Source organism: Lissotriton helveticus, chromosome 8 (genome assembly GCF_964261635.1).
Source record: "Lissotriton helveticus chromosome 8, aLisHel1.1, whole genome shotgun sequence".
In the NCBI taxonomy this organism is placed as follows: Eukaryota; Metazoa; Chordata; class Amphibia; order Caudata; family Salamandridae; genus Lissotriton; species Lissotriton helveticus.
Window position 1 is genome coordinate 1262415623 of NC_136069.1, and position 14095 is coordinate 1262429717.

At 45.7% G+C, this 14095-nt stretch overlaps 1 protein-coding gene across 1 annotated transcript in view; it reads right to left on the bottom strand.

Annotated features, from left to right (window-relative positions):
• Positions 1–14095, bottom strand: part of VWA3B (von Willebrand factor A domain containing 3B) — a 1052517-nt gene that overhangs the window by 377492 nt on the left and 660930 nt on the right. The window contains exon 24 of the mRNA XM_078658240.1: positions 3689–3809. Coding sequence (XP_078514366.1) covers positions 3689–3809 — 121 coding nt within the window. The remainder of the gene's footprint in view (positions 1–3688; positions 3810–14095) is intronic.

Consider the following 14095-nt stretch of genomic DNA (forward strand, 5'->3'; position numbering starts at 1 on the left):
TATGATCAAACTTCATACTAAGCAGGCTCCTGGGGTTTGGAGTCTAGGAACATGGCTGATGCCCACACCTTCTATGCAGAGCCCAGCTAAAGGTCTGGTCTAACAGATTCTAGAGCCACCGAAGTATTGCTGGCTAAGCCAAAGGTCATGTCCTACTACCAGAGCCCAACAGCCTTGAAGAAGGGGGATTTGGCGATTGTCACGACAGAAGGCCTTACCTGTCCCAGAAACCCGCTGGACGTAGCTGAAGGATGTGTTCTGTAGTCTCAACATCAGGGAGATTAGATGTAGGGCATGGCCAAAGGTCGCACCTTACACCACTGGTTTTTGTCTAATGCTGAATCTAGTGCACTGTTGGCATAGGGAATGACATTTTGCCATGACCTACCACCAGAGACATTTTATGATGGCAGAGAGAGCGGGTGCAGAACATCCACAAACGCTATGTATGTTCTGTGGCCACATCCCATTAGTTATGGCTGGAGAGCTTGACCAAAGGACAGACTCTGTGTGAAGGGACTGAAGGACACGACCATATGTCTTATCCAATAGGATATGGGGACACAGCAGCAGCATCATTTAATGGTCACCGGCGATCACTTGTGTGGCCTCTGTCTATCCCAATATTACCCATGATACTGCTCTTACAACATTGGGTTTAGTCATAACAAGGACAAGAAACCAGGAGAGAGAGAAGGCATGCCAGTGAACAGCCCTATCTATCAGTAATAGAAAAACATAACGTGAAACAGGAGTCCTGGACGCTAAGTACTTGATGACACGACAAAGTACAACTTAACTGTTGTGTGCGTCTCCCTGATTCAGTGTATCCCTCAAAAAGCCATCCTCAACAGAAGGCAAGAGTCTCTATTTTACGTCTATGCCTAGAGAAATGCTTGAGAAATGTGATTGCTTCCTGAATGAGAGGTTGCATGATAGATAGCTGAATGTATTTTACTTGCAAAAGATTACAAACTTTGCATTAGAACAGGAAGGGAGTGAAGTGTTGGATTTTTATGATATATTGTCGCAGCAGCGAAAACATTGCTTTTTACCCTTCAGAGAGCACTGGTTTGAAGGAAATAGTAAAGCAAGTGTGAAAATGTCACCATTATTTCCAGAATCCAAGGGAGTTGCCTCTTCTAAATATGGAGTGCTGAGAGCTTAGCTAGCAATGAATACATGTTATTGTAAAATGTGATCTCAACTAATGCTTGTGCAAGTTATGATGTCAACCTCCGAGAAAGGTATACCTGCACATGTAATTTGCCTAGGTAGTGAAGCTTGCACATCTGCTGTTGAGGAAGCGTTATACAGATGTGGAAATATTAATTTGAGGGTCATTGCTTTGTGTGCAGGGTGATGTGAGATGGACTCTTGCTACGAGTCTGCTTCACAACAAATAATATACAAATCATGTGCGGGATGTTATACTGTGGTCTCACACTGTGTCTAGCCTAGACCGTCTATGACTGTCTCTGTGAGGGTATAGACCACAATTGTGAAACCTAACTGACTCCATCTTGCTTAGACCACTTGGTTCCATCCCCACAGTACACAAACATGCTTTAGAATTGACAATAAGAAACTAAAGATAAAAGTTTGCAGAGCTTGATTTTCTGTACTGTACAAATCATAGTGTGTTCTAGTCTTGGGCTAGCAGATGCATTTCAAGATTTGTACCACGTTGTGAAGAGTGCTCTTTTTCCGCGAGCCTTATCGGCTGTACCAGGATGAGCTGTTACATACGTATTGCTAATGAATGCTTACTGTTCTACTTGACTGAACTGAAGTGTTTGGTAAAATTATACTGCTGAAGAAGGGTTTATCTTCTGTGCTCATAGATAATGTGCTAAACATTGCAGGAGCCACTGAGCAAAAAAAGGATCAACCAAAATTAAGGGCTCCACCAAAACAAGGAGGGGTGGAAGGAGGTCAAAAGGCAGGTACAGAGAAGGGAGCAGTGGGCAAGGGAATGACAGGAACCAAACAGAAATGACATATTTGAGATGCTCTGCACAGGAAACTGTTGATCCAAAATGTAACACTGATTTAAAGATTATGAATCTATCAAATAAAGTATTAGATGAAGACGAACTGGCCGTTCTGGGTAAGGGTCTCAGTTTTTGTCCTTCCCAAAATGTTGATATGACCAATGTGCACATTGATCTTTTTAAATTCACAAGACTTTTAAAACTTAAAGATTTTTTCTCACGCCAAACACCGAGAGAATGCTCACAAAGGGGGGTACGTTTACACACTCCACACTCAGTGGCCGACATTCGTACTGCCTTACTGTTGCACAATCTAGATGAGGAAGAGGAACAGGACATGACAACCATGCTCAGAGAGTTGGACATAGAACAGGATCTTAGTATGGATAGTCAATTAAAACTAAAATCCACATTTGTACCAACTTATAACTATCATCCAAGTATTGATACCTTTTACGAGCAGGTGTCAAATGATTTATACAAATTGGAGGACACTGGATCCTTGTCTACCATTTCTAACCACAACATTACCGCCAAACAACGACAAGCCCTTGAAAAACTTAAATCTGACAAAACTATTGTCATCAAGGAAGCAGATAAAGGCGGTAATGTTGTGGTTATGAACCTTTGTGACTATATGGCTGAAATCAATCGACAGCTTAGTGACATTAGCTGCTATAAGGAACAAATTTGGATTTCCTTCAAGAAAACTATCCCAACCAAAGGGGGCAAAAACTTTTTGCTGTGTTTGTGAACACTAATATTCCCCACACACGGAGGAACAAATTTGGATTTCCTTCAAGAAAATTATCCTAACCAGAGGTACTGGATAGTTGGATACTGGACAATATAGTCAATCTGCGCCTACGGTGAACGTGCACCTTTTTCCCTTGAACTATGGGACTGAGATGATGACATTTTTGCCCTGACGAAATTCCCAAGGCACGAAAGGGAATGAAATGCGTGGCTGTGCTCTGTATTTTACAAAGAAAGAAAGAAAGAAATTAATAAAGAAGGAACAGAAGATCTACAAATTCTATGAACTTTTCTTGCTAACTATATTATTGAGTGCACCTCTCAAATTTTCTGTAATTTTTTAGGTCGAGACTAGACAGTGCAGCTGTTAGGTGATCTGTTGTACGCACTTTGTGGGGTCTGACCCATCCCACCGGTTTGGATTGGCTTCACAAAGATATTCCATTGTGCGACTTTCTCATGTTACTCACATCCTACACAGCTTTCTCTTTGCCTTGCACTTCCTATTCCATGCTCCCCACTCACAGCCTCATGATTCCTTCATAGCCCACTCTCGCATGGCACCCAGTTAGTTGACCCCCACCCCCCCTGGTCATCTTCTCTGCTCTGAAGGCCTGCACACACAATTCTTCTTCCAGGCAGTTCTCTTAAAGCCTGGTAGCTTTCTTCCTCTCAACCTCTTTCTATTCCCCCCCCCCTGCCCCAAATCTTAACCCTTCCCTGCTTTGTCTACCACAAGTAATTTGGAATGATGGATCAGTTGAACAGACGCTACACTTCAGTCTTGTTTCCCAAAAATACATGGGTTCGACTACACAAATACTAATGTTACACATTTTAGAAAAGCAAAGGAACAGAGAAACTACAAATCATAGGTTTGCAACAAATATTGGTAAGAATGTACTTAAAGAATAACATTACAAATAATACAATGTTACCTAGATAATAAAAACCATCAAGCTCGGATCTTGCAATCACTCTTTGACCCTTTAGAGTATCCAGTACATTTCTTCTTTCTTTTTCCTTCCTTGTCACTTGTGGACTTTCCTCAATTACACGCTAGAAGGGAATATGAAATACAATAGCAATTTAAAGCTTAACATACAAATACTATAACATGAAAGCACTTACTTTCAGTAAACATGCCATAAAATGATATCTATATTCTATATTACTATTATAAATTAAGAACTTTGAACCTTTGAGGCGGGTAAACTCGGGAACCACAGCGCCAATCCACACACCCGATACATCATTGTAATCGTCAGGGTGTGCAGATGGACATAGGCTATATAAACTATAAAAATATGCGTTATTTAAAAAATGTACCTTAAAAAAAAAAGTAGTCCCTTCGAAGTAGCGCCGGCCGCGACCTGCGTGCTGACGTCAGGAGTGCGGGGAGGAGCGGCGTCCAGGAGCGGCGGACATGGCGCGGGGGAGGAGCGGTGACGAGCGGCGGAGAGGCGGTGAGGACTGGCGGACAGGCGGGAGGAGCGGTGACGAGCGGCGAGGAGCGGCAGAGCGGTGAACTGAGGAGCGTGGGGGAGGAGCGGCGGCTCAGGTAAGGCTCCGGGGGACCCACGGACAATGTCGGGGAAGGCGGGGGTCGGGGCAGGCGGGGGACGGGGCGGGCGGGGGCCCGGGCTGCTGGACAATGTCGGGGCGGGCGGGGTCCCGGGCTGCTGGACAATGTCAGGCGGGCGGGGGTCGGGGAAGCCTGATTGCTCCCGGACAAGGTCGGGACGGGCTGCTAGTAGTAGATATAGCAGAAAACACCACCTAAACCCCTAAAAAATGCACTCTGGCTATTTGGTACAGGAAATAATTTAACAAACTGTCTCATACAACCGGAGGCTCAGCTTGTTTGGAAACCCTGGAGGGGCAAAAAGGACACACACATGCTTTGTTAGGTGTGAACTTTCCAGCATAGTTCCTTGCAGGTGCATGGGTATCATTTCCATGGTATGCACTCTTTCATTCACACAGAATCCTAACACCCTCTGTTCTGTAGGTCTTATTCCAGACAACATAACATTGCACAGACATATACGCATCATACCTGCTCAGTGCTCTAAACAAAACTTGAAAATGGCCGTCATTAAAGGAAAGATACAAACTCAACAGAAAGTCATCCGAGGTGCACCCCCACTAAATGTCTGCACTCAAGCGCCCAAAGAAAAAGTTTATATTCCAAGTACTGAAAAGTAGATCCTTTAATCGACCCATAACTAGTGATCATGCTTCATATTCGTCCACATTTCACTACAAAGCTTCAACAAAGAAAAACTTAGTGACTCATGTATGTATGACACAACATTTCATGAGACAAACTCAATAAAGTCCTTACCAGCTTCTCTCCCCTCCTGAGATATCATCTTGTTATCTCATTGGAAATGACTCCACTATCCCCTGGCTGGCAAGAAAAGTGCTACAAAGTTTTTGCCCCCACAGTGAAAAAAACAATCTAAGCACATAAAATATATCAAATGAAAACAAATGTACTGAATAAGTTATGGCTCTTTTTCAAAATAGAAAATAATGGTTGTTAAAAAAACACTCAAATTCCACTAAAAACCTTTAGTTGAAGGGATATTAAGACAATGGTGCAAAACCTAAAAACCGAAGAGATTTGCCATCTATGGTGAGCAGGGTAACTATAAATCCCCCAACCAACTGCTCCTGACTTCACATATGAGGTCGCAAGTGACTTAATCAATGATTTCACTGGTGACATCACACATCATTTAACAATTGGCAGCATTAATTACATTACTACTGCTGCTATAAGGACTTGGCCAAGGTGTCACAAACCCAACTGCCCTAGAACACACTTTTCACAGTATTCAGGTATGTTACTGTCTGTGCATGTGCAGTGGTGAAAAGCATTCCATAATCACAAATCTCAAATATGAATGCACATTCATGCACTGAAAAATAAATTCTTATCAAAGAGATCACTTTCCACCTAATGAGCTTGAGTAGCACACCAGCTTCAGTGAGCTCCACATTTTCCTCCAGTAAGGGGGCATCCATTTATTTAATTTATTTATATAGTGCCTGAATCGACCCCCGAAGGGGTGTCTCTGCGCTATGGACAGGGATGCAGGAAAAGCTACTGAACAGGATCAGAAGAGGGTGGTATTAAGAAGCTTCCTGAATTGGAGATAATCAGAGTATTGTGTTAGATGAATAGGGAGCTGATTCCAATAGAGAGGGCCAAGGTGGGAGGAAGCCTTCCCACCCAACCTAGCGTTCCTGACTCGAGGGACCACAATAAGAGATTTGGTTCCTCAGCGGAGGGTCCTGGAAGGCACATAGGGCGTACATTTCTCAGCAGGACAGGAAGGGCCAGTGCTGTGTAAGGCTTTGTGGACAGTGCAGCAGACTTTAAACTTTACCCGCTTACGCACTGGGAGACAATGGAGCTGATGGAGGAGAGGGAAGGAAGGGGTCTTGGGAGGGGCATTTAGGACCAGACGCGCTGCGGTATTCTGAACCACCTGCAACCTACATAGCGAGGACTCATTAGCTGAGACCAGGAGGACATTGCAGTAGTCCAGACAACTCAGTATAAGTGCCTGAGTCAAGGTTTTCTGAGTGGAATCAGGAAGCAAAGGAAAAACTCGGCATAAAAGGCCAAGCGTATGAAAGCATGAGCCAACTGTCTGAGCAATGTGCTCCTTGAGAGTGAGGGCCTGGTCCAAGCGGATGCAGAGGTTCTTAACAAGGGACTTGGGGGCGAGGGGAACACCAAGTTCCACCGGCCACCATTCGGAGTCCACAACAAGGGGCTTCTCCGAAAAGCATAATCTCAGTCTTCCCAACGTTAAATTGAAGAAAATTGCATCTCATCCAATTAGAAATAGCCCTCATACCAGCGGAGAAAGCCGACTGAACAGATGGGGGGAATTTGCTGAAAGGAAAGAGGAGCTGTGTATCGTCGGCGTATGAAATGGGAATAAAACCACAGGTCCTGAGGAGATTGGCCAAGGGAGCAACATAGATATTAAACAAGGTAGGGCTCAAACAAGAGCCCTGAGGTACTCCCTTGGTCAGTTCCATAGTCGCCGAACAGTACAGGCCAAGATTGATGGTATGGGAATATGAGGATAGGAAGCTCATCATCCACTGAAGGACAGTGTCTCTAAGTCCAATCTCCTCCAGTGTCTTGAGCAATATCTGATAAGAGACCGCGTCGAACGCAGCAGAAAGGTCCAACAGCACCAGAATCGTAAATTGGCCCCTGTCTAAGGTCATCCTGATGTTATCAGTGACCTCTAGCAGGGCGGATTCTGTGCTGTATCTGGGCCTAAAACCTGGCTGGGAGGTATCCAGGATGCCAGTAAGTTCGACATGGTCAGACAGATGTACTTTGATATGTTTTTCAAGTATCTTGCTCAGGAGAGGGAATAGCGAGATGGGACGGAGGTTGGAGAGATGTTCCAGGGGAGCTTTGGTGTTCTTGCGGACAGGCATGACATGTGCTGCCTTCCACTCCAGAGGAAGATGACCCTCTCTCATGGAAAGATTAAGAAGAGACCCTATGGGTGAAGACAGTTGACAGGACAAGGAGGCAACGATTTCAGATGGGATAATATTAAGGGGGGAGCCAGATATTACTGTATGAAGTAATGCTTCTACGTCCACCGAAGTCAAAGGGGGGAATTTCTCTAGTAGCTGAGTATTTACATGTACTGGTGGGTAGTATGCCATAGCAACCGGAGACTGGCTCCCTGACGAGATATTCTTGTCATAAATAAGCTCGATTTTCTGCGAAAAATGTTGTGCAATATTATTGCAGAGAGTTTGTGAGGGGGTCTCTAGAATATCACAGGCCTTGGGATTGGTGAAGGACTTAAGAGTTTGGTAAAGGATTTTGGGAACATTCCCAGCCTGGGCTAGCTCAGATGCGATATAGGCTTTCCGTGCAGCCTTTATGTTTTTGTGATAGCATGAGAGAGTGACCTTAAATCTGTCTTTATCCCTCTCATCATTGGTACTCCGCCAACATCTTTTCTGTTTCTTACACTGCCATTTTTGAGCCCGGAGCTCAAGGGAGAACCAAGCTTTTCTGGGGACGCTTAGAGGAGTTAAGGAATGATTTCATTGGCGCAAGCTGGTCAATGGCGCGGGTGACAGCAGAATTGAACTTAGCTAGTCCATCCTCTATATTCTCTGGTTCAGTGTCCCTTGGTGCAAGAAAGGAGGCTTGGAAGAGCTCCGGAGAGATTTTCTTCCATTGTCTGCTAATACAGTGAGTGGCAGGGCGGGATGCGTTCGTCTCCCTGGGACCCTAAATAAGGAATTCGATGGATGCATGATCTGACCACGTTAGCAGCTGCGGAGGTTCGCACAGAATACTGGAAGAATTGGAGAGAATAATGTCCAGTATACGACCCGCTATGTGCGTAGGGCCCTCATTGAGCTTAACTAGGCTTAACAGGGCTAGGTCTGCCAAAAGCGTAGACGCAGTTAGTGGTACATTCGCTGTGAACATTAAAATCTCCCAGCAATAAAAAATTATTTGTAGAAATCACATGGGGGGCTATTAGTTCAGTAAGTTCGAGTGAGAAATCTGCCAAGGGGCCTGGGGGCCGATAGACTAAGGCCCCCTTCCAACTAAGTTGCGAAAGAAGATCTATCCGGAAGACCAGAATTTCAATATTGGCATTGCACCGTTGCTCAAGTGAGGTAACTTTGATGCTGTCCTTATGCATTATAGCTTTCTCGCCCCCCCCACCTTAGGCTGTCTGTCCATTCTTATGATCCTATAGCCATCAGGCAGGGCTAACGTGATGGCGGGAGTCGAATGAGGCTTGAGCAAAGTTTCTGTCAAGAAAGCTAAATCAGGGGTCTCAGAGGAGAGGAGGTCCCATACCTTGATTGAGTGTTTTGGTAGGGATCTAACATTACATAACATTTATTTATTTTATTTATTTTTAGGATTTATTAAGCGCAAACAATTGCCCGCAGGCGTCTCGGCGCTGTACTGTATTACTCACCTATATGATATTGGGGATGTTTTCAGAGGTTAAATAGCCACGTTTTCAGTTTCTTCCTGAAGGACATTAGATTTGGACTTGATCTTATGGTTTGTGGGAGGGAATTCCACAATCTTGGGGCGGCAACTAGGAAACGTCTGTCTCCCCAGTTGACCAGCCTGGTCCGTGGCACTACCAAGTCATTCTGTCCTGCTGATCGTAGCATTCGAGTGGGAGTGTATGGGACAAGATGGTCGCGCAGGAATTGAGGTGCTTGATGATGTAGTGCCTTGTAGACGATACATAACGTCTTAAATTTAATTCGATTCCTGACAGGAAGCCAGTGAAGACTCCTCAGAGATTCATGTATTGGCTTAAATTTGGGGATGTTAAGGAGAAGTCTGGCTGCCGCATTTTGGATTGTTTGCATTTTCTTAATTATCCTGACTTGTGCATTTGCAAACAAGCCATTGCAATAATCCAATGCTGATAGAACCAAAGCGCTGACCAGTGTCTTACCCACATTGGTAGGAAGAAAAGGAAGGATCTTCCTAACCAGACGTAACTTGTAAAACGCCGTAGAGGCCGTCTGATTGGCGTGAGCCATGAAATTTAGCTTGTCATCAAAGATGACCCCCAGATTTCTCACTTTCGTGACTGGTTTGGGTACGGCTCCAAAAGATGATGGCCACCAAGTTGGGGACCAGCTAGGGCTGAGGTGGCCAAAGGTGACCACCTCGGTTTTGTCAGAATTTAATTTCAGACAGTTTGCTGACATCCATTTTCCAATGGCCAGCATACCTGTCTTGAAATTTTCCGCCACTGTTTCCCCATCGTTTCTGACAGCCAGTATCAGCTGTGTATCATCCGCATATGAGGTAAGGTTCATCCCGTGCGCTTTGATGGTGTTAGCGAGGTCCGACACATATATATTAAATAGTGTCGGACTAAGGGATGAACCTTGAGGTACCCCACATGGCAGCGATAGCTCAGCGGATTCAAACTGGCCCAGTATAACTGCCTGGGATCTCTCTGCTAGAAAAGACGCTAGTAGATCTTTTGCTAGGCCTTGCACACCCATCTTTTCGACACGGTTGACCAGGATCTTATGGTCAACCGTGTCGAAAGCAGCCGATAAATCTAAGAGCACCAACAGTGCTGTACCACCTTGGTCTCTGATAAGTCGGATGTCATCTGCTGCTTTGATGAGTGCTGTTTCCGTTCCATGATATTTGCGGAATCCAAATTGTGTTTCGTCGAGCAGATGGTGTTGCTCGATGAATTCCGCAAGTTGATTATTCATGGCTTTTTCAACTATCTTGGCAAGGAAAGGTAAGTTCGCTATAGGCCTATAGTTTTTAAGTTCTGTTTTGTCCAGTCCGGGTTTTTTCAGGAGGGGTTTAAGTAAAGTTTTTTTTAACTGGTTTGGGAAGATGCCTGTGCGGAACATGAGATTGATTATTTGGGTAATAACTGGAATAACCGTATCCAATATTGAACGAAGAGTATTTAAAGGACAGGGATCCAAGGCTGATCCAGATTTAATTGTTTTGATAATGTCCTGAATGTGAACTTCTGTGACCTCTGCAAAACAAGAAAAATTATTACTTGGAGATGGAGTGTTAATTTTTTCAAAGCATTGGTTATCACCTTGGTTGAAGGCTGAAAATATGTCATTCACTTTGATAAAAAAGAATGATGCCAGAGAATCACAGAAATCTTGTGAGCAGGGGGGGTTAAGGTCTGGGGCGCATCCCGCAAGATGTTTAGTTATTTCAAAGAGCTTTTTATTCGAATTTTTTGCACTTTCAATTTGCTCAGTGTAAAACTTCTTTTTTGTCTCTGTAATCAGAAGTTTATATTGGGTTAACAGTTCCTTGTACACTATCTTATTCTCATTATCATACTTTGTCCTCCAAATTCTCTCTTTGTTTCTGCATTGCTGTTTTAGTTTTTTAAGCTCCTCGGTGTACCATGGTGCTGAGGGGAATCTTCTATTCCTGGACATTCTTTTTTCAGGTGCCAGTTTATTAGCCGCCTGGCCCACCCATATGTGATATTGTTCAATAGCGGTTTCTGGATCAGTAGCCCATGTGGGTGTAGAGTTCTGTAACGCCTCCTTAAAACTGGGGATATTGACGTCTTTCCAGACCTTGAACACTTCTCGTTTGGAGGGGAGTAAGGTGGCCGTTGATGTTTTATTAATTAATATTGTGGCCAGTATCAGGTGATGATCGGACCAAGTCATTGGCAGGACATCAGTCACTAGTATATTCTCCAGATTGGTAAAAATACCATCTAAGGTATGGCCTGCATTATGAGTGGGTCCTTTCACCAACTGAGCTAGACCAAAAACCTCCATTTCGGATAGCAATGAAGTAGTATCTTTATCTTCGCTACAGGCCTATTTCACTATTACCAACTATCAGCAAAATAGCTGAAAAATTTGTGAATCGGGTCCTTTCTTCCTTCATTGAATCCACGGAAGGTTTGCACCCCACCCAGACCGGGTTTAGAGCAAAACAGGGAACGGAGACAGCCCTGGTGGCAGTAGTGGAGGCAGTCAGAGGTATAGTGGATGCAGGAGGCTGCGCTGCGGTGGTCCTGTTGGACCTCAGCGCAGCCTTCGATACAGTAAACCACTCTCTTCTGCTGCATCGGCTGCATCTTACAGGAGTCTCGGGATTGGCCATTAAATGGCTCCATTCCTTTCTATCTGACAGAAGCTTCTCTGTCTTTGAGGGAGAGGTGTCATCCAGCCAGCTGCAATTGAATCACGGCGTTCCCCAGGGCTCTTCCCTCAGCCCAACTCTGTTTAATATCTATATGAGACCACTGGCTGAGGTGGTGCTTCCCTGGGGAATCCAACTTGTTACCTACGCCGATGACACGCAGCTGGTGGTCTCCCTGGTGAGGAACGATGTTTTAAACCCGGGGATCAACAACCTGACCCCATGTCTCACCAAGGTTCTGGAGTGGATGACTTCCTCCTTCTTAAAGTTAAATGGGGCCAAAACAGACATCATGCTCCTAGGTTACAAGGCCCCAATTAACCTTGATCCTTGGTGGCCTCACTGCCTAGGACCTCCCCCAGCACCCAAGACTCATATAAAGAGCCTAGGGATCTGGCTAGACTCCTCTTTAGGATTTCAACACCAAGCAAAAAAGGTAGCCGGAACCTGCTATGGGCTGCTGAGAGTCTTAAAAAAAGTGCTAGACCTTCTGCCATTTGAAGCAAGAAGATTGCTAGTCCAGTCATTGATTATGTCACGGCTGGACTATGCAAACGCTGTCTACATGGGGGCCCCGGTCGGGACCATAAAAATTCTGCAATCGGTACAAAATTGTGCTGCCCGACTACTCATGAAAGTCCCGAAAAGATGTTCAGCAAAAGCCGCACTTCAATCTTTGCACTGGCTATCCATCAAGGGAAGGATAACTTTTAAGACCATGTGCATGGCGCATAAATCCATCCATGGGGCTGGCCCGCCTATCCTGGATCCCCTTTTTCGTCGCCACCAATCAGTGAGATCTCTGAGATCCAACCAGCGGAATTTGCTGGTAGTCCCCAGGATGAAGCTGGCCCGGATGGGTGGCCGCCGACTTTCGGTGCATGCAGCTAAAGAATGGAACGCACTCCCAGACGCCATCAGGCATGAGTCAAACCATCTTGCTTTCAGGAAGCGCTTAAAGACGCACCTTTTCCAATAGTGTCTTTACTTTCCTTTGTCTTACAGCGCTGGGATGCTCAAGAGTAGCCATGCGCTATAAAAGAAAGTATTCATTCATTCATTCATTCATTCCAAATGGAAATTAAAATCACCTAACAGAGTCACAGATTTATCAATAGCTGTAGTTTCTAGGATAGTGAGTATTTCTGTGAGGAATTCCGACCGTGATTCTGGTCTTCTGTATAGTAATACACCTTTAAAATTGTGTGAGGGGGACAGATAGATGTCAAATTGAAGCGCCTCACATGCCGTAGAAGGAATGGCAGTGGTACGAATTTTAAAAGAATCACGGGCGATTATAGCAACCCCACCGCCTCTTTTACCAATTCTATCTAGCCTGTAGGACTTGAAACCTTGTGGAACGGCTATTACGAGGTCCGGGTCAGAGGCTTTATCCAGCCAAGTCTCCGTCAGGAACATTATATCTATGTTCCTGTCGATAAGTACATCGGCTACCTCTTGCCTATGTTTGGCTAATGAGCGCACATTAATGAGGGCTATCGTGACCACTTGGTTTGTCTGGATCGAATTTTCACTACCTGCTCTTTCATTTAATAGGGGAATGGACATTTGACAGTGATTACAGTCCAGTACAGTTTCAGATGATATGGAATCAGGGCTATACCTTATGCATTTTACCATAGCTTGTGGGCGGAGATCGATCAGCGCAGAGCGTGGGTAAGATATGGTGCTTACGCGAGTATTCTGGCCAGGGGGGGTGGCCCTAGGCCCGTGTCCGGCGCGGACGGGCGCAGACGGGCTTGCCTTTGGCGCGCCTTCGGCGCGCCGCCGGCGCGCCCGCTGCGCCCGCGGGAAAGTAGTCTGTTTTTATCCATCCAAGAAAGAAGGAGGAGGGTGGAGGGGCGGAGATCTGTCCCGCGATCCTTCCCCAGGCCAAGATGGCGCCTGAAGATTGTCGAGTGGTGCCTGGCGCCTAGCAACAGTGGCGCTGCCGGACACGAGAGGGGGCCCTGGGGCGATGTGAGTCTCGCTCCAGGTGGGGGCTGCTAAAAAAGCTCCAGTTTAAAATTTTTACAATCTTTAAAAAACGAGTGTATTTTCCAGTCAAATATCACCCAATCACCATCAATAAATGTAGGGCGCGCAAGGGAGCGCAAAGAACCCCCGGCTTCCGCCTCAAGGGTGAGTTAACATACAGATACCACGAGGATCGGTGATATCAGCCCTTAAATCTCCTCGGAGGGCGGAGGGGCGGAGATCTGTCCCGCGATCCTTCCCCAGGCCAAGATGGCGCCTGAAGATTGTCGAGTGGTGCCTGGCGCCTAGCAACAGTGGCGCTGCCGGACACGAGAGGGGGCCCTGGGGCGATGTGAGTCTCGCTCCAGGTGGGGGCTGCTAAAAAAGCTCCAGTTTAAAATTTTTACAATCTTTAAAAAACAAGTGTATTTTCCAGTCAAATATCACCCAATCACCATCAATAAATGTACAGCGCGCAAGGGAGCGCAAAGAACCCCCGGCTTCCGCCTCAAGGGTGAGTTAACATACAGATACCACGAGGATCGGTGATATCAGCCCTTAAATCTCCGCGGAGGGGCGGAGATCTGTCCCGCGATCCTTCCCCAGGCCAAGATGGCGCCTGAAGATTGTCGAGTGGTGCCTGGCGCCTAGCAAC